The 27,384-nt window shown below is 36.5% G+C and overlaps 1 protein-coding gene across 3 annotated transcripts in view; it reads right to left on the minus strand.

Moving 5' to 3' along the window:
• The window catches only part of LOC142336253 (uncharacterized), a 372,851-nt gene that overhangs the window by 89,417 nt on the left and 256,050 nt on the right, over nt 1-27,384 (minus strand). For all 3 annotated transcript variants that reach the window (XM_075384943.1, XM_075384942.1, XM_075384941.1), the window contains 9 exons: nt 24,086-24,231; nt 15,024-15,118; nt 14,542-14,674; nt 10,057-10,202; nt 9,376-9,510; nt 4,456-4,592; nt 3,609-3,837; nt 3,034-3,211; nt 1,797-1,970 (listed from right to left, as the gene is read on the minus strand). In XM_075384943.1, the coding sequence (XP_075241058.1) occupies nt 1,797-1,970; nt 3,034-3,211; nt 3,609-3,837; nt 4,456-4,592; nt 9,376-9,510; nt 10,057-10,202; nt 14,542-14,674; nt 15,024-15,118; nt 24,086-24,231 (1,373 nt within the window). The remainder of the gene's footprint in view (nt 1-1,796; nt 1,971-3,033; nt 3,212-3,608; nt 3,838-4,455; nt 4,593-9,375; nt 9,511-10,056; nt 10,203-14,541; nt 14,675-15,023; nt 15,119-24,085; nt 24,232-27,384) is intronic.

The raw sequence follows: 27,384 nt of genomic DNA on the forward strand, positions 1-27,384 counted from the left end.
GAAAACGAAAAAAAGGTATTACAATTTTTTTATGTGCAAACTAGTAGAAAAATATGTTTAGTAATAAAAACCAGGCCTTTTTTCTTCAAACAGAATCTGTCGACGGGCATTATAAATATATTCACTTAAAAGTAGAGGCAATCAGAAAACAAATGGACCTCAAGTCGCTGGAAGAATATTACCGATAAAATAGTTCAAAAACTTGTAAATTGGCGTAAAGCTTCCATTTATTACCAAACCTTCAAAAAAATTCTAAAAAATATAGCTTTCGTCTAAATTAACACTTTTTTCACCATAGAAATCTCGAAAAACAAAAAGGAAGAACGTGAAAAATTGAAAACCCGCTCGTGAACAAAAAACCCTTCATGAAAAGCTTTTACACATATATTTCTCTGTCTGCTTCATAAGAGGGCATGAAAAAAATAAGCACTTTCTTTTTGCAGTTACAAAAAGATAAAATTAGGGATCCTTTCCGTTTGTAACCCAAGCTAAGTGGGTGCATATTATCTTCACACCGGAGACGCATTGACATACCATTACATAGTGAAAATGTATGCAATGACACGTGCACTGTAAAGGGGAGAGGGGGATGCATAAAGTACTGAAAGAATACGTACAGACAAAAAAAAGAGAAATTTATCTTCTTTCAAGTAATTGCTCAGATATTATATTTTAATTAGATCTGTATAATTCATTGTCGTTTCTATAAGGTGCTCTTAAATAATCTTCAATTAGAGTGACAAACATTCAGTTGACTTTATCGCCATGAATCTTTGACTTAATGTAAAAAAAGTCATTTTGATAGTGGAATATATTATAGTCAAATCTTCAACAAAAACAAAACAAAGATTAGGTTTGAAGTGAACGCAACGTCATATGGTTGAAACCAAAATCCTCACGAAGAGAAAAAACATTGCGGGACAAGTCCTCAGCTAAAAATTAAAGCATTCGCTTGTACTAAAAACGAGACTAGAATGGAATATAAACAGATTAGGAAAAAAATTGAGAATAAGGTAAGTTAAAAAAACTGAAGGAAAAAGCAGTAAAAATGAACGTCAAGTTACCGCATGTGAACCAAGAACCGCGATAGTGTTAAAAATTTTCTGTTGAAACACCGTTTTCTCACGTTAAAATTAGAGCTCAACTTCCTGTTCAAAGTGACCAAAATCATCACTCCCATTTGACTTCAAAAATCCAAGAGCTGGTCTGACTAGATCTTAACAGATCTTAGACGAGAGAATTCCGGGAACAACTAGTAGTCGTCTTCCCAGAAAAAAACTAACATTTCAGATACCTAATTTCAAATGACAGTGGTAATTTTGAAATAAATTTTGCAGAATTTTATGTGAAAACTCGGAAAAAATGTGCTTAGTAACAAAGCCTGATCTTCCAGTTTTTTTGCTAGCTCACTCACAAAAAAATCAAAAAAACAGAATTCCCCTTTCTGGTCGTAAAAAGTATGGAACCCCAATACAATTAAAAGTCTTTGAATTGTAAGAAAACTATGAGAAGACCAATAATAGCCCCGGCTATCGCTTTGCCGCTATTAGAAAGCAAAAACATACAGTGCCCGAATTTGAATCCGGCTCTCCTTTCCAGATCATCAATTTTTTCATTATATTAATAGATCTATCACATGATGCGTGGAAGACATAGAGAAATGTTAGATTTGTCATAGATGTCAGTACGTTTTTCCTCAGTTTCAAATACAAATATTTAATTTTTGAGCAATGTAATCTGCACCAGCAATTTAATCAGTTCTCTGTCAAAACATTAATTTATCTCCGTTTACTCACCCAATATCCCAAAATCTGTACATTTTTGCTTGAGAATGGCCTGTTCCATGCAATTTTGATTGCGTTTCCAGTTGTGGTCATGACCTCGTCAATGTCTGGTGTAATTATCCCGGGCCACAACACCACCAGAGGTTTCGATATTTTACTATCAAGTGATTCTTGGTTAGCCAACGCCTGAAATTTGTCACAAATAAATAGCTTGAAGAAAATGGTTGCAAAACAATTGTTCTGGCACTTAAAAGACTTAACTAGCACGTTTGTAATCATATTCTTGCTTGATTATATCATTTTGATCCGATGATAAAATAACAATTTGTGATCATTCGAGTTTTTAGGCTAGTCCTTAAATATGGTTTGATTGTTTTTGAACCACCTTCATGTTATGGTGAGATAATATGTTGTACTTAAAAGATGAAATCAGAACTCAGCTTAAATACGACTCGTGTAATATAAATCATTATTCGGCCCAGTTGTGGGCATCATTGCAATAATATTTGAGAAGTTCCAGGATCAAGTTTTAATATGTTTGCAGAAGTAATCTCTTCATGGCAAACAAGATAGGGGATGGAGCAGAACAATAAAAATTTTTCCATATGTTTCCATCAATTAAGTGGAAAATCGCTATCTATCACAACCAACTTTTCCGCGCCTGGGACGAGTGGTCATAAACGGTGAAAAACGTGGTAACAAAGCGTTCTGCATGAGTAAATTTAGTAAATGCACTTCTCTGATAATTTTCTATCTCTTTTGAGCTTATTGAACTTTTTAGAAGATAAACTTCTTCAACCGTTTCCTGGCAAAACACAGCTCAAAAAAAGTTCTTTTATTCTGGTCTTTTATTGGCGCAAAATTGCAACTTTTGCCCAAAATACACTATTCTTTTCCCCACTTCAAGAACGATAGCACAGGGAGCAGAACACGACTGCCAAAAATGTTTCTCTTCTGTTCCACCACTTAAATCTTTCTATCAAAACCAACTTCTCCGCGCTCGGAAAAGCCGGTTATAAACGTCATCTAGGGAAAAAGCGATTTAATGGGAAGTTTTATGCAATCTGCATTTCTGATGGTTTTTGACCTTTTTGAACAATGGAATAGTCAGAACTTTTTTTTAACTTTCTGCAGATGATCTTTTTTGACCAATTTCCCTTAAAATACTGCTCAAAAGAATGTTGGTATATTTTTCGGACGGAATTGCAGCTAGAGTCAGAAGCCACAGTTACCATTAAGACAACCTCACCTGTACTTCAAACTTGTACTCTCTGCACATTTGTCCTTTCGTGAAGACATACTCAGTGACTGTGTTGTCCACTTCTGTGATCTGTCTCCCATTTATGAACACTCTGTACCCAATCATCAATTCCTTCGCATCTCTCGTAGATGACCACGATACTATCAGCTCTTCGAACGACACTTTTCTAAAGTAAAATTCATTCACTTTTCTCAACCTGACTAACGTTAAACAGTATACTGGTTCTCAGAATTCGCAAATTTTGCTTAACGTAAAGGTTAGGCCACTGAATTCCATGTTTTTAAATGTTTTCGAGCAGAGGGAGAACGAACAATAGCAGATTGAATGGCATCATTGCTCAGCAGATCGCGATATAAAAATCTAGCTCTCTGGAATGTGAACTTGTAACACTGCTCATCAATTTTTCATTGATTCAGGCACATTCCGATTTGCCATATATATTTTTAATTTTCCACCATTCGATAATGGCAAGAATTACAATTTTCAAAAAGGCAGCGTATTATTTCACTCCCCGAGTTATTGGTTTAAAAAAGGAAGTTCGTCATTCACGTAAATATTCATACTTTGCCTTGAGTACTGGTGGCTCCAACTTCTTAGCACTAAGTGCCGTGATCTGTTTGCTTTTTGTCACTACAATCCCGTGTTCTTCAACCCCGAAAAACCGGATGAAGTGGTTCACCCCTCCCCCGAATGTGTCCAGAGAAATATCCTTCTGATCAGCAGGAAGCAACAGCTGTTTTGTTTCAGCTGAGTCGAATGAGTTCCACTCAACTTTCACATGAGCAACACTATCTGCCAAAATGTGACGAAAAATGTGGCATAAAAACATTAAACAAAGTTGCGGTGAGCTCTTGTTTACGGCCATTTTATGAAATAGAAAATAAATTAGAATATCTAGGTCAAATATCGTCAGCGGTTAACTAATTACGCAAAATATTCTTTGTGGTAAATTCGGTGTCCCGCTTTTTCACCCCTATTCTTTTAACCCCCTATCATTAAACCCCGATTTATTCACCCCTGTATCATTTAACCCCTCTATCTTTTAACCCCTCTATCATTTCACCCAATTTTAATCTTTTTTTATAAAATAAGGATTATTAAATTAGCAATATAATCATTTGGCCATGCCTTGTGGGCCATGGCCATGCCTTAGCGGCCCGTGGGACTTGATATGAAACTATCACAACCGAACGTGGTATTAAACTATCCACTTAATTATGACAAAACATGCCTTTAATGTCGACTGCTATTTGGCGGGATGAAATGATAGAGGGGTGAAATGAGAGAGGGGTTAAATGATAGAGGAGTGAATAAATCGGGGTTAAATGAATAGGGTGAAAAAGAAGTAAATTCATGCTTGGTCATTTATGGAATTAACTTTGTTCAACTGATCACGCCATAGTCTCTTACCACTGTCCAGGTCTAAGACTCTGAATGTCATGACAACATCACTGAGTTCCACTAGAGCCAGTTTCATTTCACCCCTCCTCTCACCTGCTGCGCCCAGTCTGCCCCCTCCAAGGAGGTCCAGATCCACATCAGCCAAACTACGAGAAAAAGAGAATTGGCTTAAAAACATAAGTTTCTAGATGCCGACGCGATATCAGCTATCAAACTTTGAAATTTTAGGTTATCGAGACAACACTCAATCTCGCCTACAACTACCTGCTTTTTTTGTTTAAACAAATAAATTGAAAATATAACCCAAAAATGGGTTAAATATTACAAGTTTAAAATTATATATACAAAATTAGTACAATGTTAAAAATCAAAATTAGTGGTTCCGTTTTTTAAAGGTAAAAATAACTTTTGAAGCCACTAACGTTCCTTTCCAGCGGTACAAGTTTGAATTGTTGGAGCAGATGCTGTTTTAACATGCGTTTAAACTTTGAGCGTGATCTGATAGTCCGGACTTCAGGCGGAAGTTTATTCCGTTTTTGGATGCTTCTTTTTTGTAATGATCGACTGCTCGACATTAGGAGAATTAGCTGTTCAGTTCTGTTGTTTTTTCTTACTAAGACATTACCACTTAGAAAAAAAAACTCTCAGTGCCGTCTGATTTCAATAATGAAGTATCATTCCTAAGTTTTGAAACACTCATCTGGCTTATTAAAAGTTCTGCAGGCAAAATGTCAGATTTTACTAAGAGATCTGTAGATCTCTCAAACTTATTGCTCATATAGCAAACTTTAATTCCCCAATTGATTTGTCGATTAATTCGCTGCATTGCAGAGAAATTCAGGTGCTGAAAAAATAGAGCACTGAATGTTAAATGAGAAAGGACTAGGGATTTGAATAACATCAATCGTGCTTTCAGAGGTAACTGATAATGTAAAAGGTATATGGATCTAATTGCTGTGGCCGTATTTGATAGGAGTTTGTTGAGTTGTGCATGAAAATTTAATTTAGAATCAATCATTATACCCAAGTATCTGCAGTGACTTTGTTGTTTAATTTCTTGTCCCCGAAAAAATATTTGATCAAAATTTTCATTCTCTTTCGAGACGCAAAGAAGTTCAGTTTTACCGGTATTCATGGTTAATTTGTTTTGCATTAGATAATTATCTGTTTTCTCCAGAATTTCAAAAACACATTTTTCCAGTTCGCTGACATTGTTTCTGCTAAAATGGAAACTTTTGTCATCAGCAAATTGAATTATGTCGAAGTTTCCTTGTACCTTTTCTCGAAAATCATTAATGTAGAGAAGAAAAACAAATGGCCCTAAAACCGTTCCCTGTGGAACACCATGATTTGTTTCCAACCATTCTGAGTAAACATCATTTATCTTAACACACTGCTGTCTGTTTTTAAGAAAAGAAGCAAAAAATTCAATTGCATTTTCTGAAAAACCGTAAGCTTCAATCTTTTTGAGAAAAATTTTGTACAATATTGAATTAAATATTTTAGCTAGATCAGTAAAAACAGCAACTGAAATTTTTAAGTTATCGTAGTTTTCTTGTAAAGCTTCGATTAAGTGTAAAACAGCATTTGTAGAAGACTTATGTTTTTGAAATCCAAACTGTGTACCGTTCAAATTTTTTTCTTTTTGTATAAATTCGTTAACCTGATTGAGAAGTATACGCTCAAAGAGTTTTGCAAACATTGGAGTAATTGAGATAGGCTTATAGTTCTCACAAATTTTTACGTCCTTTTCTTTAAATAAAATTACACAAGTTATAATGTAACAAGCAATATTTTCAATCAAGGTGATTGAGGCCCTTTTTGTTCTTGTCGAAAAACTACAAAAAATTGGCTCTTCTGCAGGACAATAGATAGTTGTGCCAAGGACTCGATTGCCAGGGATTCGTTTTTCTTTTTGAAAAAACGGCTGCTCGTTAGAAAACCTAGTTCTTTTTTTTCTACTGAAACTCTCAAACAACCTGAGAGTTTTGTTGTCATAATTTTTTAATATAACGCACAATGAGAGGAGACCAAACAAAAGTTGCTGATGAACTTTTTTTGGTTGCAAATTTTTCTTGAACACAGTCCTGGCAGCGCTGAAAAATGTTACGAGAGAACGCCCTCCGATATTTGCAAATGTTTGATTAATCGTTTTAATTGTTTCTCTATTTGCTTGAAAAATGTGCGAATAATCCAAATATTCTATTCTTTTCTTGCCACAAAATAGTTTGGTATTTTCTTCCAAAAATTTGAATAAGTGGGCTAATGTCATGTTGCAAGCGGCTACTATCTTTGGAAACAATTTAACTATTAGCCTTTTTTACCATTAAAACAGTGTTCGATGCTGCATAACTGATCTTTCGTTTTTCTTCAGAAGCAAAATATTTTACTTCTATTCAAATAATTTGTTTATTTATCAAGCCTTTTGATTGTCGTCTATCCATCATACTAGATCTGATTGCGATGTTTGCAATGTTTTTTGAAGCCAATAACTATAACATTAGCCGGTTTTAGAAATAAGAGAATTAATTGCTAAAGAAAGAAAGGTTAAAGAATACATCCAACATTTTTCAAAATATGATTACAGAAATCAATTAAACTTGTTTAATCATAGAAAAAAACGTGTTTGATTATGTTCAAAGTGATTGTGATGAAAAATTTGATTAAACAGAAAGAAATTCAAAAGTTAAATATCAAATCTGAAAATAATATTGTTAAATATCATAATTCAGAAACGAAACGAAAATGATAATTATTTTGAAATTGAAAATATTAGGTTGACTCAAAGCACAATCTGTGCTTTAAACAGTTCAATTCTTACCACTCTTGCGTTCTGAAAATGAGAACCAGATCATTTCAAAAATAGAAACAATTTAATGAGAATTTAATCAGTGAACTCAAAGTACACCCAAGTTAAAGCAAGCCGACGTAAAGCAAAGCTATATAATCGTAAATTAATCTTTCAGAAACAATAGATTTTTTACCGATGCAGTAAAATAGCATAATTTTTGCAACTTTACCTGCATTAACCAAAGAAACAAAGAATTTCTTTTTTTAGAGATCTGTTGGTCGCGAGCCTGAATGGACCACCGTGCATTGCCATGGTTTTCCTCCATTGTGAGACGTAATCAGAAACCACGGCCAGGTTATCCCAGCGAAACCATCAGCCCGCCACGGATAAGTTAATACTGTTAAGTCTCAAAGTTAAGTTACTTCATCTCCATCAGTTTGCATGACTATCGCCACCAATAAAAACATCTCTCTGAGCCACCAGTCTGCAGTTACAAGTGCGATCTTCGGAGACTGCTGAGTTTTCGCTTAATAATACTATCATTGACTTCTTCCTTAAGAGGAGAGCCAAAAATCTAGATAAAGTAGGTGATAGATGATCTGATAAAGTTATTCTGAAATGAGTTGCCAGGTAGTTCTGAAAATGATTATTTGGTATGAGTCTAATACGAACCCCAATAACTGATATGAACTTTGTTTAAAAGAAATTTAAAACTGAGGTGCCGTTCAGACCATTTGTCAGATATTCAACGAGCTCTAAAGGGCGTCAAATTCAAACTGAAGAAGCGCTTGTATCTCACAGGACTTCCCCGCGGTCACTGATCATACGACTTTCTTTCATTTCGTACTAGGTCATATATGACTTGTAGGAATTCTTAGTAGTCATACAAGGATCATATATGATTTCCTTGAAATTCTTCAAGGATCATACAAAAATTTTCAAAGCCTAACAACTGCATAACTTTCATTTTCTATTGAAGTTGAAAAGTTTTCTTGGAAACCATACAAGGTCATATACGACACATAAAACATTGACTGGTGCCACAAATTCTTGTATAATGTGGTAAGAGGACTTATTAAATTATTATATCGCATTTGCGATCCACATTTGATTCTTTGTTTGTGCTAAAAGAATAACTTCGCAGTTTAAACATATTCACAAAACAAACTTGATGTTATGCAAAAAAATTTTAAATTACTTTTTTTAAATGAGCATTTATAAACTGGCGTCCGGTTAAATCAAAACTTTAGTTATCTATTTGGACTGGGGAACCACATAGGTGATGCCCTACCGAAGAAAAAAAACATAAATGGTAAAACATTTATGAAAAATAGATGCACGCTTCTTGGTGATCATACTAGGATCATATATGATTTCTTTGGTTTCATACAAGGATCGTATTATAAAATCAATATGGATTGTATGAAATACTAGATGATCCTTGCATGAAAGCAAAAAAGCCTCAACCCCAGTTGAACTTACATGAAATTTACCTGAAAAAATACTTGAACTGTTCAGGTAGTTTGAACATTTCGAGTAAATTTACCTAAATTTTCATGCAAAATTTGCCTGAAAGTTCAGTTAAAATTCAGGTAAAATTACCTGAACTATTTAAACTACCTGATCAGTTCAGGTATTTCTTTTTCTGTTAAATTTCAGTTAAGTTCAGGTAAAAGTTCGGGCAGTAATACCTGAATTTTTCAGGTAAAATTCGGGCATTTTTCAGGTGTGTTCATGTATGGTTCAGGTGAGATAAATCTACTTGAACTGTTCAGGTAAGGTCAGGTGCTTTTTCAGATATATTTACCTGAGCTTTTTTCAGAGTGTATTACAAGGTGTCCGTATGTATTACTAAATAGTCTTAATTTTCACATATAAACTTTGGCTTTCTTAGGCATCAAAGATTTTGCACTGTAATGACTGGACTATGAATGTCTGTGCGTGTGCGCTTGAGGGGATATCTTAGCGTTCTACCAAGAATCTTACCAAGATTTCATCAAGACATTTCAAGTTTTGTTTCAGTGGCATACTTCTTCAAAAATTACACTACAGGGAATAAATAATGTCCAGGAGCATTGTAAAACTACTAATTTAGAAATTAAGCAGATTTAACACCATGTGAGGGGCTAGTGTCTTACCCGTGCATGTCAATGTACATCTGTTTGTAGTAGTCAATGGTGTCCTGGTCAGTGGGAACGAGGAGAGGGTCACTCATCTCTGAGTCTTCTATCTGAGGGTTGCTACTTAGAGCCACCAGTCGGATTGAGTACACGCTGAAACATTTCACATTCATCAGGAGAGCAGAATGCTTTAAAATAAGATCTCTAGCCAAATATTTCTTAATATCTTATTGGCGTAGTTTAAAAGTATCCTTCTAAAAGCAATTTTCAGTAAAAAAACCTATACAATAGCGTAACGATGGTTTATTCGTGGTAGCATTCGTTCCACATTCGGTAAAAATTTCAAGCACCCAGTAATGAATATTGCTTAAATCTTCAATAAGAGCCTTGACTCAGGTCCCAGGCCAAAGTAATGAAAAGACAACTCAGGTTGTAAATAAATAGTAACTCAACACAAGATGTAAGCTGAAAGTATAATCTAGTTTGAATCCCTATAATAGCTGAGAAAGGAGCTCCTGAGGAAAGTTTGAAGCCCTATAGGAGCTGAGAACGAGCCGAAAACTAAAAGTCAAGAATTAATATTGCTGAGAACAGTTCATATTCGCTTCAGTTCCCTTAAAAGTTCCCCAGCTCATATTTTTCTATTTTAGGACATATTTTAAGCACTTCCCTAAGTTTGCTTTTGTAATCATGGCTAACTTTTCTGGTTTGCTAGCGATTTTGGCTTTGAAGAAGTTTGGATCCAGCACATTCCCTGCTTTCTTTCCATCAATGTATGCTTGGAAGCCAGCTGTCTGGTTGACTCCTTTGGCACCCTCGTGTAGCCACTCAATTATGAAGAAGGCCTGTAAAACCATACAGTCATAAATGCTACCAAAAGAGTACATCAAGTAAAAAAAATTCCGAGTGCACCTTTTCGTGAAAAACGCAAATATAGTTACAAAGCTCATTCAAGATCATAGTTCATTATTAGTCCAGACGGGTGCGATAAAAAGCGTTCAAAGAAAGCAAAAAGTTCTCTACTATTTGTCATTCTTCCCTCGTCTGATCCATCCCGAATGTGCAGTCCCGGATTGAGAGTTCTTGATTAAAATAATGCCAGAAACCATAGAAAATGACAGGAATGTAATCGGAATATCGTAAGCTAAATTTTCAAATGAAAAATAAGGGAAATAGCATATTAGAAACATAAGAAATGGTCAGAAATAGACAAAAAAGGTGTCAGAATTGATTATCAGAAAATCTAATGAGAATCTAATGATTCCGTTAGTTGGACTCATTTACAATTCAATAATTTGAGGGCCAAATTTATTGACGTATAAATCAAATTCCGATAAAATATTTTAGATTCTGTTTTTGTTTTGCTAAACTTTTCTCTTTGCGCGATTGGTTGACGGTAGATAAGTGCTGAACCAGGTTTTACACTAGCAATACTACCTTTCATTCTCAACAAGCTCAAAATCTGCTCAATGATTGCAACCTCAATTGTTTTATTTTCTGCAACCCAACTGATTCTTTTTAATCATGTATCAATGTATTAAAGATTTTATAGTTCGAAAAAAAGAAGTATTTACAAAGTTTTTAGTTAAAAAAATTGTTTGACTGCTGTCATCTGGTACCTTTTCTTTGCTTTATATTAAAAAACAAAGAAAAATATTACTGGAAAACCTATCGTCAAAATTAACTCGATAACTCAGATAACTCGATCGTCTTAATTGGCAGATTGCGCTGAAATTCAAAGTAGAATAAAACGGAGGAATTTGTAGCAAATTTAGTTAGGCTAAATAGAGTTTTAATTGTCTCGAGTATTTCTTTACAGTTTCAAGCCTATAAAATAACTGTTTCAACTATTTGACCAAAAATTTCCCAAAAAAGTCATTTTTTTTCAAATTTTGTTAACAATTTGATGTCCGTCTCTCTGTTTACTATTCATTGAAAAATATTGTAATAGCCATTGTTTGAATACATTAAACAGTTTATTGGAGGGCAGAACATTTCAGGCTAGTTAGAGCTAGCAAAAATCAACTTTGAAAATGTAAAGTTGAAAGCACAAAATTGTATTCTTTTCTAAATCATAGAGTCGTTTTAGCAAATTTTTCTTTTTATGTCCTCCGAACTAACGGCTTCAGTAATTTCAAAGCGCCACGGACGTTAGGAAACCGGATTCATGGAATGAACATTAAATAACCAAATTAATTGGTGAAAAGTAAGTAATGAAATCTTCTCTTATCTTTTCCATTTGTTTTGCTTATTTGTCAAAGCAGATTGTTCGAAAAATCCTATAGTATAATGCACTACACAGAAAATTGAGATTTTGAGAGGTTTTAGATCACCAGGATGAAAAACGTAATACAAATCTTCAGAATTTTTTTGAAAATCAAAAGAAGATTTTTTACCTCTTCTCCGTTTTTTGACCACTTTGACCTCTGTTCCAACTGATCTTTTCCAAAATGCAGTTATTTCTGTAATTCGAAAAAAATAAATATGTTTTTTTGCTTGTTAGGGGCATTTTCTAAAAAATGAAGAATATTGTTGAAAGACATAATGAATAATTTTCTTTTTTTTTTATGTTCCCGGATATAATATTAAAATTCTCTCTTTCTTTGAATAAAATTTCGTAGAGTGAAAAATCTGACACGCAAAATTTACTGATTACCGATATTCTTTACTATTACCTAATAAGACCTTTTACGACAGCCTTTAACCTTCTCTTTCATAATAGACATAAGTAGATGCAGAGTGCAAAAACAGCCAGAAATCAAAAAACTAGAAGCATCAAAAAGTGCCGTGTTAAATTTGCTCAAATCCAAAACTATGTTTTCAAAATTTAACATCTGCAGGATTTTAAAAAACGACTTTGTAACATTATGCTCATGAAACTTCAGAAATGACTAAGTTTTGGGCAAATATTTCAAACAAGTTCAATTCAATGTTTAGTTTCTATATGAGAATTACTGATACAATTGTCTCAACACCTAATCTTGAAGATAAAACAAACATAATTTAAATGAACAGTGGCACTTCACAAGTACAATCTGTTGCCAATAAGAAAATATTACAAAAAAGGTCGTTGTTTTTTTGTGTCGAATTTTGAATTAGTTTGTTTGTGTGTGTGTGTGTGTGTGTGTGTCTGTGTGTGTGTGCGTTTGCGCGCAGCTTTGTGTGGGCATATGAAGGTGATTGCCCATGTGTGGTATATGCATGTAGTCTTTGTTTGTAAGAGAGAGAAAGAGACAAAAAAGAACGAGAGAAACAGAGAGTTAATGTCAGAGAGTTTGTTCCTTTAAATGCAGAGGCAGAGCGCAAATAGGGTCAGAAGTCATATAAAAAGAAAAAATACATTACATATTGTTTGAAAAAAAGTGCGGCTTTACAGTTCTCAAAACCCAGTTTATGTTCTTGAAATCCCTCTTGGAACATATCTGCGAGAAACATCATAAATGCCAATTTTTTTCAAAAATTTCCAAAATCTTTCATTTCAGGATTTAGCGCAAAAATTACAATGACTGATTCAGTGATACAAACAAGTCCAAACCTTCTAATTAAAGAAAATGAAGAAGACTTAAATGAACGGTGACGAACGTTGAGTGAAGATCAGATGCAAAAAATAATGTTTAAGAAATATTATCTTTGAGGGTTTTTGTTTTTGTTTTTGTTTTTGTTTTTAATACTGTGTGCAGCGTGTGTGTGTGTGCATGGTCTGTCTTTATCTGTGTCATTCAAATTGGACTAATTTATGTTTTTAGAATGTGCTAAAGAATTTTCGCTTTTGTCCGCCAAAAATAGGCGGCGTAGTACTTTGATCCAATGCAAATACGTTGCTTTAGGATACCACCAATGGCCTTCTGACGGAATTTAATGGTAATTTTGCGTTTTGCAGCATTGAGAAGTATGTTGCAACATACTGTGCTACGCACAGACTAGCACGAGCCATCTTTTTGCTGCAATTTGTCAATTTGTAGAGTTTTCAAAATATTGCATCGAAAAACTCTATAATTGTTTCAGAATATTTTGTTTTGAACCAACAAAGAGCAGGGAGCAAAACACGATTTATAATGGTGACTTAAAACTTATTCGTAATATTTTTGATAATCGGCTGTTTCATTTTTCTGAATTTTCAAAATTTGATCGCATCGCTACCTGTTTTCAATTTCGGATCTCAAATTTTACGAATGGTTTTCAAAGCTAGTTTTTACGTGGTTTACAAAACGCAATTTGCTTTTGCTGATGTGGTCCGAAGTCTTGTGAAATCATTTTGGCACTACTTTCGGAATTTGAACGGATACAGTCTTAAAGCTCCCAAATGTTTAGGAGCTCATCACATAAATATTATTTTCTAATATATCTTGAGCCAATCCATGTATTGCTACTGGGTTTTGAAGACCTTCAATTGTATCCCCACGTATGGCGGTAAAGAAAGGTTTTCAAAAACTGAATCATTTAAGAAGAGTTATACCCCGCACCACAAAAGAAACTGTCAAATGCACGTTGGTGAAAACATATATATTCTCTGCGGTCTTTTATGCGTCAAATGTCTGGAACCCAGGACCACAGTATCTTCAACGCTTGGAAAAACTGCAGAGATCAAGTTTAAAATGGATAACTTGCCATTCTGTTCTGGGTGACAAAGAATACGTTGAGAGCCTAATTCGAAATCGCCTATTGCCAGTCAGTTATTTTGTATTTCTTAACAACCTAATTCTGCTTAACATGATTTTAGTGGGCTTAACTTCTATGAATGCGTCAGACCACTGGTCAATAACTTTTGGTTGTCCAAAGACCAGATCAAGTGAAAAGTTTTTTATTGAAGCGAGAAAAACATTTCGGAAACGTTCTGAAGATAATTACTTTAATAGAGATAGAGTAGCCCGATTCAATAATTCTTTGTCTCAGCTTAACAGTTTTGCTAACAATTCACCACACAAAAATCCATGTCAGTTTCGAAGAGAAGTGAAGAACTTTTTGGAAGGGGAGGCATTGAAAAGATTCAAATATAAAAGTTACCCTTCAGGATGGAAAGTTTTCGAGAAATTTTAATTATTGAAACTTGATTTCTCCCCTAATCTGGGGACTACCAAGCTAGTTGTAACCATGTCTGGTTGAATTCAATATTAGTATCAGAAAATGTGGGACAATTGACTGCAAAATTGTAGAAACCAAATGTTTGTTATATTTTGTACTGACTTGTGATACGTGGTGAATGTGTACCACTGGCTTCGGTGGCCGAGTAGGCACTTGGAATTTCAGCACTTCACTCTTCTGTGCCTCTTGATCCTCAGTGTTGAACATCACTATCATGAAGATCTTGAAGATCGATCTGGAATGTCAATCAATGATCTAGTCTCTGATCATATAGGAACGCTCCTCAAAAAGGTGAACAAATTGCCAAAGTTACACTATTGAACGTTTTAATTAACATCGAGCGAAAGACTCAGAAGGAAGCGAGAAAAAGTTTGGTCAATAATTATAGGAATTTTTTGGTTTTACTTCTGTTTTACTTAGGTTTTTTGTGGCTAAAATAATTTTGTATGAAAACTGGTTAATTATTGATTTTTTCTACACCTCGTTATAGGGATGAATAGATGTATTTGGGATCTGTTTGTAATGAGGGGCTAAACCACTTCTGTTAACAAATTGAAGTAAGTATTGATTACAGACTGGATTACCCCGGTTGATCGACTGGAAGAAGTACCCAGCTGTCTGAGTGGTTAACAGTGACACTGTAAATCTCATCATCTGCACTGTCACTCTCCCACACAATCTGAAGAGATCAATCCACAACTGTATTGAGAGCCAAAGTCGGTCGAGGAGGAGAGGGGAGGGGGGGGGGGGGGGAGGGGGGGGGGGGGGGTAGTTGTTACTATGTGCCGTACTCTAAGCTGAGACAGGTCGACTTATAAAATTACTGTCTTCTATCTCTATCGATATTTTAAATGAGTCAACTAATATCGGGTATGCATACAATTGCCTTGATTGCCCGATATTGGTATGAACAGGCTTGGGGACGACCTTAATGGTTGCCGAGATCCATTGGTTGACCTACAGAGTTTTTCGTCAACCATGGGTAGACAGACCATAATAGGCGAAAGTCAACCATGTAACGGTCGAGCCACGTCCTCTTCCAATATCGGGCACAAATTACACGATGTGTCAGAAAAAAAAAATATTTCAAAACCGCTTCTTGTTTTATTACTCATCCAACAAAATCTTCTCTTCATGTCCTTTCATGAAGTCAAACCCTTAACTAAGGATTATTATAAACTCTCTATCCATTTAAAGTCAAAGTTAAATAATTTTAACTCCCTGATTTTTGCTAAATGTTATTATTGGGACCTAACCGCTGTGAGAAACTGTTGCTTCTTCTACTCACTCCATAAAACGTTTTCCAATAAGTTTAATAACACAAACTATTGCGGCTGAGCTTAACAACTCAGAAATCAAATTGAACAGCGCTTCAAGGTCATTTCAAGCCTTAAAGCTAGAATAGTGTGACAAACGAAATTTAATGCTACATACTATCGAAGCCAAACGGATTTGGTCATTTCGTCAACATATAAATTTAGCAACTATTATTAGTACACAATCGTCATTCATGAAGTAAAACTCAAACACGAACTACCTCAACCACCAGCAAAACAATACTACGACTTAACGGTATTGCATCAGATTCTTTGCGATTGGATTGCGAATCAACCTGTTATTGATACAGAACATTCGACAAAACTTCTACATGGTTAACAAATTTCCCATGACATCAAATTTACACTGAAAAAATGACGTTATGGAAAAGTGTTCACATTCTGTCGACATCATTATCTACAACCAATCAACAGTTGAATTTGACTTGTAAATCCACGTGACTAGCAGCATAAAAAGAGCTTGAAAAACTACCCAGAATCAGAAGAAATTTGCAATTTTTCTTATATCAAGCTGACATACAGTGCGTATTGAAGCACAGTTTCTTGAGCGGTAAATTACTTGTTATCGTGTCTTGTTTCTGTAGATCATATTAGTGATTGTACAGTTTTAACTTTACTTTGACTTGTGAAAAGAGAATTAATTTTGATATTCTCAAAACTTTCTTTCTGAGGAACGAAGTTCCTAAGTAAGAGAAACTTTGTGCAAAGCATAAAGTCAGTTTCTCTTACTGGCTTTAACGAAGCATACTCTAGTTCGAAATTGGTGTTATTGAAACCAATAGAGAGACTTGCTAACTTTGAAGTTAGAAAAATTTTATTATTATCAGATTTGCAACTGGTAAGACAGCCCGTTTTACAACTGCTAACTGCAGCAGGTTGAAACTGTACATAGTTGTAGCCAAGTTATAGGGCTAAAATTTGTAAGAACGGGAATTCCTATTGTCCGTTTATAATTTGAGTCATTAACAAAAACTCAATAAAATTTTGATTGTTTCAATTTGAATTATTTTGTTATTCTGAGAGAAACAAGTTTTTTATACAGCAAAGCTGAGCGATTAGTTATCAAGCGTAATAGAGCAACAAGTAATGCAACGGTAATCTACAGCATAGCGGATAATACAGTTCATAAAAGTTAACTGCAAAAACAAAATATAAGGACAGATTTGAAACCGCTGAATCGAACTGGGCGGTGTAAAGTTTTCCTTGACTTTGATTAGAGAGCAGCCGTTACATTTGGTCCGCCGACCCGGACAGTGGAAGGCAAGATGCTGTCCAATCTGATGAAGAGAGGTCCGATGGCACCCCTCAAAGAGAATCAAACAAATCAACACCAACAGGCCAGCGAGGCGAACAGAAGAGTGCAATTCAATAAAGAAATTGAAGTGCGAACCCTGCTCAAAGAAAACCAACAAAGCAAAAGCGAACAGCAACCAGGCAAGTCAAGCACAACCAGCAGAGAGCAGCTTCAATCAACAGCTCACAAGTACGATAAGAAGCTTCAAGAGTTAGTGGAAGAATTTAACACTAAAAGAAGTCTTGGCTACATAATAATTGAAGATTCAGATCGACCCAACAAATTAAAGGTCCTCTATCAACAGACTGTCCACCTACTAGAGGAAGAAATACCCAAGCAACTGCAGCGTCGAAACAAGCTTGTTCCCTACCAAGCAAATTTCGTTGAAGGACATCTGAAAGAAGCAAGGAAGTGCAAAGCAAGTTTGGACTATCATTGGCTTTCATATATAAGCAAAGGCACGCAACAAGAGATGAAGACAGAGCAAAGCAACGCAACCCAAGCCGTGAATGACAGCGAGAGCCACAACAACTACCCAAAGGACAGCCCAGTTGCTCAAACAGTGCAAAATGGAGCAACAGCAAGTGGCCAAGAAACGGAGAATGTTTCGGAAACATCGTCAGCAAAGCAAAGGCGAGAGGAAAGGAGGAAAAAATTCGATATCGAATTCGAAACCAAGATGCGACTGGAACAAGCACGGTTTGAGCGGAGCAGGCTAGAGCTGGAAATGCAAATGAAGGAACTGGAAACCAAGCATCAACTACTGGAGGAAGAGCGCGAGCTAGAGCGCAGAGTGAAGAGAACAGCATTAGAGAACGATGATGCTCGTTCCCAATCAACCAGTGCTCGAGACAAATCACCCTTCAACTGGACCCCCAAGAAGAGAGATGTCTCTGACTGGGCCAGCAGGATCGACAACCTTCTAACACCAGAACGATCAACAGCTCGCTTCGAAGCAACCCCTGAAAGAAACATGTCTAGTCACTTCTCGCGATATCGCAGTTCTAGAGACCGATCCTCAAGTGTTGAAGACCGAAACGTTTCCCCCAGAGCTGGTCTACTACAATACAACAGTGGGTACGCAGGTAGTAGTAGCCTACCAAAGCTGAAGTTGAACAACTTTGCTGGAAACCCTCTCGAATGGCCGGAGTGGTCTAGTATGTTCATTGCTACAGTGGATCAACGACCAATACCAGACTCAGAGAAGATGAGCCATCTGAAAACTCTACTGACAGGCAAGGCAACGTCAGCAATCTCTGGAATGGGCTATTCTGGACAGTTCTATGGTGCTGCATGAAGCATTCTGGAGAGGAATTTGGGAAGGCCTCATGTGATCATTGATGCACAACTGGAGAGCCTTCGCAAAGCAAGTCAGGTGAAACCACACGACTCAACAGGTCTGATCAGTTTCTCAGTTATTGTTTCGAACTTTGTGAATGTGCTCAAAGAGTACAAGCAGATTGGTGATCTGCAATCAAGCTCGACATTGTATATGGCAGTAGATAAACTACCCCAAGTTCTCAAAGAGAAGTGGTGGTTCTATATTGATGATAAAGATGAAGATTGGCCTGATGATGTTTGAAAAATGGCTATCAAGGATAGCATTCGTGCACGAAGGGTTTTCAGCTTTCAAGGGAGTGCGAAGAGAAGAAGACCGAAGAAGCACAAATAGAGACAAACGGTTCTCGAAAACGTCGAACTTCAGTGCAAGTTCCAACGTGAAAGAAACAAAGCAAACGCAAAGTGATCACTGTCCGCTAGCTGATGGCACTCATAAAATATTGAACTGTCCACTATTCAGGAACATGAGTGTGAATGATCGGTACGCAGCAGTGAGAAAGCAACGCTTATGTTACGGATGTCTAGGCAAAGGACATGCAATCGAAGGTTGTAAAGTCAATGCGTGCGGCATCAATGGATGCATCAAGAAGCACAACCGATTGCTACACTCAAAAAATCAAATGGACGAGGGCAATCATGCAGTCAACGTAAGCGCAGCAACAATCAACCAGAGTAACGAAGTTACTAGCTTTCTTCAGATAGTTCCTGTCTCAATACAGAGTGGTGGCAACAGGCTGAACACATATGCTTTCCCCGATAGTGGATCAACGGTTTCATTCATCGGTCAAAGTGTGCAAGAGAAGTTACGGGCCCAAGGCACCGTTGTGACGCTCAACATAGCTGGCATACACGGAACGAAGGATCTGAAGACAGAAAGGGTTCCTCTCAAAATAAAGGGACTACAATAAAAGGTGCATTCAATCGAAGCGTTTGCACACCCGTCAAACTCCTTGGGAAACACAAAATACAACTACAACAAGCTGAAGCAAAGCTTCAACCACTTGAGTGTTTTATCCAACAAAAGCTTTCGCCGTTCTAACAGAGCTAGGATGGGTAGTCAGTGGACCCATGACGGGCAAAAGAAGACAAAATGTTTGTCATTTCGCCTTCACTGAAGATGTGAAAGTGGCTGAGAAAATCCAAACCTGGTGGGACATAAAAACCTATGCTTCAAAAATCAACGTCGTCAGTCAGTCAAAAAAGGAACTGCAGGCACAAAAGATGCTAGAGAGTACGACAAAGTTCACAAGCGAGCGGTATGAAGTGGGAACGCTGTGGAGTGAACCAGAGCCAAACCTACCGAACAACTACAACTCAGCCTTGGGTCAGCTTTACTCACTGGAGCGAAGATTCCAAAGGACCCGAACCTGAAGAATTTGTATCAACAGTCAATAGATACAGATGTAGAAAAAGGATTCGTAAAGATATTGGACGAGTCCGAAGTGAAAGGCACCTTCGGGAAAGAATGGTATTTGCCACACCATCCAGTGCTAAACCCGAACAAGCCTGGCAAAGTAAGACGTGATTGCAATGCTGCCTCAAAGTACTAAGAAGTATGCCTTAATGATAAGCTACTAGCAGGACCTGATCTGCTACATGGGTTGATTGGAACAATATTCAGATTCCGTGAAGGACCAATAGCCCTGACAGCTGACATCGAATCGATGTTTCTACAGGTGCAAGTCCCCGAACAGGACAGAAGCTGCTTGAGGTTCTTATGGCGTCCTAGAACAAACGAACCTGTTCAGATATACGAATATCAGCGTCATGTTTTTGGAGCTAAGAGTTCTCCAACTTGTGCAAACTATGCTCTCAAGCGAGTGGGACTGGACAACGAAAAAGAGTATCCGATTGCAGCAAAGGCAATACGAAACAACTTCTACATGGACGATTTCCTCAAATCAGTAGAAACCCCGGAAGAAGCAATTGAAAATTTCAACCAACTACAACCTCTTCTCTCACAACATGGATTTGAACTGAAGAAGTGCATAAGCAACAAAGATGCGGTTACCGAAGCAATCCCAGAAGACTTGAAGTCAGTCAGCAACACGAAGCAAGTCGAAGTGGAACCCAGTACGGAGGGATCTTCAGTGCTAGGACTACAATGGACCGTTACTGGTGATAGCCGTCAAGTGTGTAGAGGTACCAACAAGGAAGTGGAAATCCCTATAACCCAGAGGAAGATTCTGTTACTGGTATCTTCAGTATTTGACCCGATCGGATTGTTTGCTCCGTTCAGTGTTCATATGAGACGACTTCTGAAAGGCATCTGGACTAAGAATGGACAACATTGGGACAACGAAGTGGAGCCTAGTGAAGAAGAAGAATTCCTGAAATGGAAAGAACAACTTCCAATAGTGGCTGAAACAAGCATCGATAGAAGATACTTCATTAGAGAGAGGGATAAAACTGAGATTCATGTGTTTGCTGACGCATCTTAAGACACGATGTGTGCAGTGGCCTATCTACGTTCACAACCAAAAGAATACTCAGCTGACTTAGCATTTGTCATTGGAAAATGCAGAGTGGCACCAATGAGGCATCTTTCAATACCACGATTGGAGTTGCAAGCGGAAGTCATGGCAGTGAGGTTGAAAGAACAGATAGTCAAGGAACATGAATTGAAGATAAATAGTTGCAGTTTTTGGTCAGACTCAACTACGGTATTGGAGTGGATACACAGTTCCCATCGCAAACAACAAGTGTTTGTGGCCAATCGAGTAGTTGAGATGCTAGATACAACTGATGTTTCACAGTGGAAACATGTCAGCGGTATGAACAACCCAGCGGACATTGGCACCAGAGCAATGAACATTGAAGAACTCAAGAGAAGTGAGTGGCTCACTGGGCCGGATTGGTTAAAAGGACCAGAAAGTGAATGGCCGGAGCAGGTGAACCTAATCTTTGCATCAGATGAAGAGAATATACCCTCATCAGTATTCATGATACAGGCTGAAGAGAAGAAAGCTGTTATCCATTGGGAACGATTCAGTAACTTCAACAGACTAGTAAATACAGTGGCATACGTACAGCGAGCATTGAACAAACACAGACCTGCAACACTTATAGTTAGCATCGAAGAAAGAGCAAAAGCAAAAGCAACAATCTTCAAGCTACTACAAGAAGAACAGTTTGGTGAAGAGATGAAATCTCTCAAAGCTGAAAAGGAAATTCCAAAAGTCAGCAAAATTCTACAATTCTCCACCTTCCTGGATGAAGAAGGACTTATTCGAGCCAAAGGCAGAATAGGCAGAAGTCAGTCAAAGCATCCAATTTTGCTACATTGGAAACATCATGCGGTTGAATTATTCTTGCGAAACGAGCATAAGGACAATCAACACGAGGGCACTGAGCATGTAAGAAACATTGTTCAGCAGAAGATGTGGATCCTAGGCATACGGAACGCCTTAAGATCAATCAAGAACAAGTGCATTACCTGCAGAAAAGGCAGAGCACAAACGATAGCACCAGTAATGGCAGGTCTACCCGAAGAGCGGTTAGATGCTTCAACAGCCTTTACAGATGTTGGAGTCGACTACTTTGGCCTTTTCATTGTGAAGATTGGGCGAAGAAATGAAAAGCGATGGTGTTGTCGCTTTACTTGTCTAACTATGAGAGCGGTGCATATAGAAGTGGTACCTAAGTTGGACACAGACAGTTGTCTCAATGCAATAATGAGATTTATTGCCCGAAGAGTCAAACCAAGTACAATCATCAGTGACAACGGAACAAACTTCGTTAGAGCTGAGAGAGAGTTTGCGGAGTATGTTGCGGCATGGAACGAAGAAGGGATCGAAGAACATCTAATTCAACGAGGGATCAGATGGAAGTTCAACCCACCCGAAGCACCTCACTTTGGAGGAGTATGGGAGCGGTTGGTGAGAAGTTGCAAGAAAGCAATGTATGCAGTGTTGGGGAACAGATCAGTCACCGAGGACGTTCTTTCAACAACGATGTGCATCGTTGAGCAGACTTTGAATGCGAGACATTTGATTCCAGTCTGTTCAGATGTTAATGACTTAGAAGCATTGACTCCCAATCACTTCTTGCTTGGCAACAGGATTGTTTGCTTACCCTATCTACCATGCGCGGAAAAATTTGTTGATCATCGAAAGCTCTTTCGATAAACTCAAGCCTATGCAAATCTCATATGGGACAGATTTCGTAAAGAAAATCTGCCAACTCTGAATAATCGGCAAAAATGGCGATCTACGGCGAACGAAACTCTTAAAGAAGGCGATCTCGTTTGGTTGATCGAAGACAGCGATAAACGTGGATATTAAAATCTAGATCGAGTTGCGGAGACCATCGATTGGTCTGACGGTGTGATTCGATCAGCTATAGTTCGAACGAACGACGGAGTGTACAAGAGACCAGTAGTGAAGCTCAAGCCAGTACTAACTGGAGAAGATGATTTCGCGATGGAAAACAGGGCCGGAGATATTGCGGCTGAGCTTAACAACTCAGAAATCAAAATGATCACCGCGTTAAGCTCATTTCAAGCCTTAAAGCTAGAATAGTGTGACAATACATACTATCGAAGCCAAACGGATTTGGTCATTTCGTCAACAATTAAATTTAGCAACTATTATTAGTACACAATCGTCATTCATGAAGTAAAACTCAAACACGAACTACCTCAACCACCAGCAAAACAATACTACGACTTAACGGTATTGGATCAGATTCTTTGCGATTGGATTGCGAATCAACCGGTTATTGATACAGAACATTCGACAAAACTTCTACATGGTTAACAAATTTCCCATGACATCAAATTTACACTGAAAAAATGACGTTATGGAAAAGTGTTCTTATTCTGTCGACATCATTATCTACAACCAATCAACAGTTGAATTTGACTTATAAATCCACGTGACTAGCAGCATAAAAGGAGCTTGAAAAACTACCAAGAATCAGAAGAAATTTGCAATTTTTGTTATATCAAACTGACATACAGTGCGTATTGAAGCACACTTTCTTGAGCGGTAAATTACTTGTTATCGTGTCTTGTTTCTGTAGATCATATTAGTGATTGTACAGTTTTAACTTTACTTTGACTTGTGAAAAGACAATTAACTTTGATCTTCTCAAAACTTTCTTTCTGAGGAACGAAGTTCCTAAGTAAGAGATACTTTGTGCAACGCATAAAGTCAGTTTCTTTTACTGGCTTTAACGAAGCATATTCTAGTTCGAAATTGGTGTTTTGAAACCAATAGAGAGACTTGCTAACTTTGAAGTTAGAAAAATTTTATTATTATCAGATTTGCAACTGGTAAGACAGCCCGTTTTACAACTGCTAACTGCAGCAGGTTGAAACTGTGCATAGTTGTAGCCAAATTATAGGGCTAAAATTTGTAAGAACGGGAATTCCTATAGTCGGTTTATAACTTGAGTTATTAACAAAAGCTCAACAAATTTTTGATTGTTTCAATTTGAATTATTTTGTTATTCTGAGAGAAACAAGTTTGTTATACAACAAAGCTGAGCGATTAGTTATCAAGCGTAATAGAGCAACAAGTAATGCAACGGTAATCTACAGTATAGTGGATAATACAGTTCACAAAAGTTAACTGCAAAAACACAATATCCGGACAGATTTGAAACCGCTGAAACGAACTGGGCGGTGTAAAGTTTTCGTTGACTTTGATAGGAGAGCAGCCGTTACACAAACCTCAAAGTTATCGATGCCCATTTCAGCATTGGTTTTCTTCTCGTCTTTTTTGTAGAGTGACCATCTGACCTTCACATATCCCTCAGCATTCTGACCTTCAGGTGACTCTTTCACAAATTCACAGTCGAACGCTTGGACCAAATGACCTTCAAAACACAAAACAATGATCTGCGAGTGTTTAACATAAAAGCCCATGTAGCAAATGATTGCAATACAAAATAATCTTTAAAATTGAATTTCAATGGAGATACTGATTCAGCCAAACTTCTGAAACAATAGGAAAACTCCTTAGTAGAGTTGACTTATGAAGAGACATTACTCCATAGGTAAAAATGGTATATAAATATCAGGCTGTCCAATTTGACAAAGGCTCACCAGAGTAAGAGAAACCCCCTTTTGTTAAACAAAAATGAGCTGTTGATTTTCGCTCAGCCAAATTTTTTTTGCGCTCATTTATGCTCGATCCATTTCTGTAATGCAGCACATTTGCTCGATCCGAACATCCAATAACCTTACGCAGCCACAATATGTGATAGGAAAAAGTGGGTTAGCTATATTATCGTGTGATGAAAAAATTTAAAAAATCACCTAATGATTTTCTGCTTTCTTCATTGGCAAAATTTTTACGTGAAATGGAAACACAGTAATACAGTTGTTAGCTTATCTAGTCTCAATTAAGTAAACAAGACGGCTCGCGTGATTCTGTACGTGGCACAGAAAGTTCTCACATCAGTAATTGACTGCGTTTGCGAGAAAAGCAAGCAAGCGTTAATAATTGTGCAATTTCGTTTTTGGCAGGCTGCAAAAAAAATTACGACAGTGCGACAGTCCCTTTATGAAAAATTGTATTGTTTGCACTTCTTCAGTCCCTCCTGCCTATTTTTTTAACTTTCAGCAGACCTTCAAAAAATAAAAATGATTGCAACTGTTTCACAAGAGAAAGGTAAAAGAAGAAACCTACACAAAAGGAGAAGCAAAAAACAAAAAAGCAACCATCTATTTGGCAAATGTCTCTCACCTCTGATACCAAAAAAACTAAGTTAAACATAAAAGAGAATTTGTTAACGGCTTTTGTCAACAATTAGTTTTCTGTGATTATAACTTTAGTTTGAAAACGATGCAAAACATTTTTTCTTGTAAAGAAAACCTCTCCATATAAAATTAAATTTTTTGATAACTAAAAATTCTTCAATACCCAAATCATGATACCCAAAATCACATAAAAGAGACAAGTACAATCCGACCTTGATCTCGAGTTATTGCCATTTTACCAGCTCTGAACTTCAATTGATCTACTACCCATTTTTTTTTAAATTTCATTGTCCACTGAAACTAAGGCTTTAGAAATATTGAGACAAGCGACCAAACACTCAGATAGTTCTTAAAAAGGTTATTCATTTTTTATTTCCAAAATTTTTGGAGCTTTGAGGCATTGTTAAACGTGATAGAAAGTTGGTTAGAAAAAGCTGGTTCAGCCAAAGCTTTGTAAAAAAAATGTAGCAGCAATAAAAGTTATCGAAAACTTAGAGGAGAAGAAAAAAATTCCAAAAAAACAAACATCAGTCAGAACTTCAGTAAAATTAAGTCTTTGCCAGATTATGTCAAAATAAGAAGTTCAATTGAGTTTCTGAAATTTAAACATCCAACAGCTTTTTGAAATATTGTGACAAATCTTGGAACAATTAAACCAATTGTTCTAATGTTGTTTGGAAAAGTCAGGTTTTGAAGGTGCAGCGATCATTTATGCTCTCTATATGCATTTATGTAACTATGCTTCTTAGAGAATTTATTTTCTGTGGCCCACAACGAAGCTAAATTTCATTTCAAAAGTTTTTTAAACAGATTAATTCCATAAACTTTGATCATACTAATCAAACATGCAAAAATCTAAACTTTTTGTGTTTTTCAGCTGCCCTAAAGAAGATAATTTCTTCTTGAACTGTTTTGAAGTATTTTGAACACGAATTAGGAGGTGATTTTTACCTCAAGACAAAGAAAAAATTTCCCTACTACAACATTTACTTCAATTTGAGTGACTACAACAGTGACTACAATAACAGTAACTAAAATTCGAGCTTCTTTTATTTGAGTTTTAGTAGTAAACAGGCAGCATCCTGTTAAATTTGAAAGAGAGCATCTCAGATCAGGTATAACTCAGTTTTTTTAATGTAAAAAAAACAAAGTAAAGGTTTTAGAACTATGAAAATAAAAAGACACAACTAAAATTTTTCATAAAAATAGACACATGGGTCGAGTAAATTTGTCAAAATTAAGTAAAATAAACAGTAACTAGCATTGACAAGTCAGCAAACTCATCGCATTTTTCTTCCATAGTTTTGCGTGGAATGCGTTGAAATTAGAGACGTAAATTCAACGCATTCAAAACAAGTTTATATAAAAAAAATGCAGTGAATTTTCTAACTTGTCAACAATAGTTACCGCTTATCTTTCATAAATTTGTTTTTCTAATTGTAGCTCTTACATACTTTTGTGTTGAATTTAGCATAGATCTTACAAAAATTTGCTTTAAATTTAACGGAGATCGTACAAAACTTTTCCTTTCTAAGCGTAGATCTTACATTAGTTTGCGTTGACCTTATCGTGTTTCTTGAATAATATTGCGTTTCAAAGCGTAGATCTTACAAAATTTTGCGTTTCTAAGCGTAGATCTTGGATAATTTTGCGTTTATTTGGCAGGAGGAGTAAGGAGAACAAAAGCTGGACAATTATTGATTCATATTCGGCAAACAAATTAAATAATTAAAAGGTCAGAAAAATTTTGTTAAATAAACTCAAGCATTACTTTACTTAACTTAAACAATTAGTTCTAATTGACCCATTACCGGTCCCTCGTTACTCACCTACCCGCTCCATTCCACCTACCTGCCCCTCACCTACCTAATTACCCTAAAATTTTTACGATCTACGCTAAAAAACGTTAACTAATTCAAGATCAAGGCTAATTTTCAAGGCAACATTGAGTAGGATCAACGCTAAAATAATTGCTATAATATGTAACATATATGCTTAGAAACGCAAAATTATGTGAGATCGCCTACGATTAGAAACGCAGAATTTTGTATGATCTACACTAAATTCAGTGCAAAATTTTGTATGATCTACACTGAAAAACGCAAAAATTTTAGATATACGGTGGAAACGACAAGGTTTTTTGTCATCTCCTCAGCCGTAGATCTTACATAAACTCAAATCATTTAATTACCGCCAATCTTAATTTCTTTTGCGTTTTTTAGCATTAACACCTCGGCACAGGATGATGGGCGATTTCACCAATTTCA

Source organism: Convolutriloba macropyga, chromosome 3 (assembly GCF_964194025.1).
Source record: "Convolutriloba macropyga chromosome 3, txConMacr16.3, whole genome shotgun sequence".
NCBI classification, from domain to species: Eukaryota; Metazoa; Xenacoelomorpha; order Acoela; family Convolutidae; genus Convolutriloba; species Convolutriloba macropyga.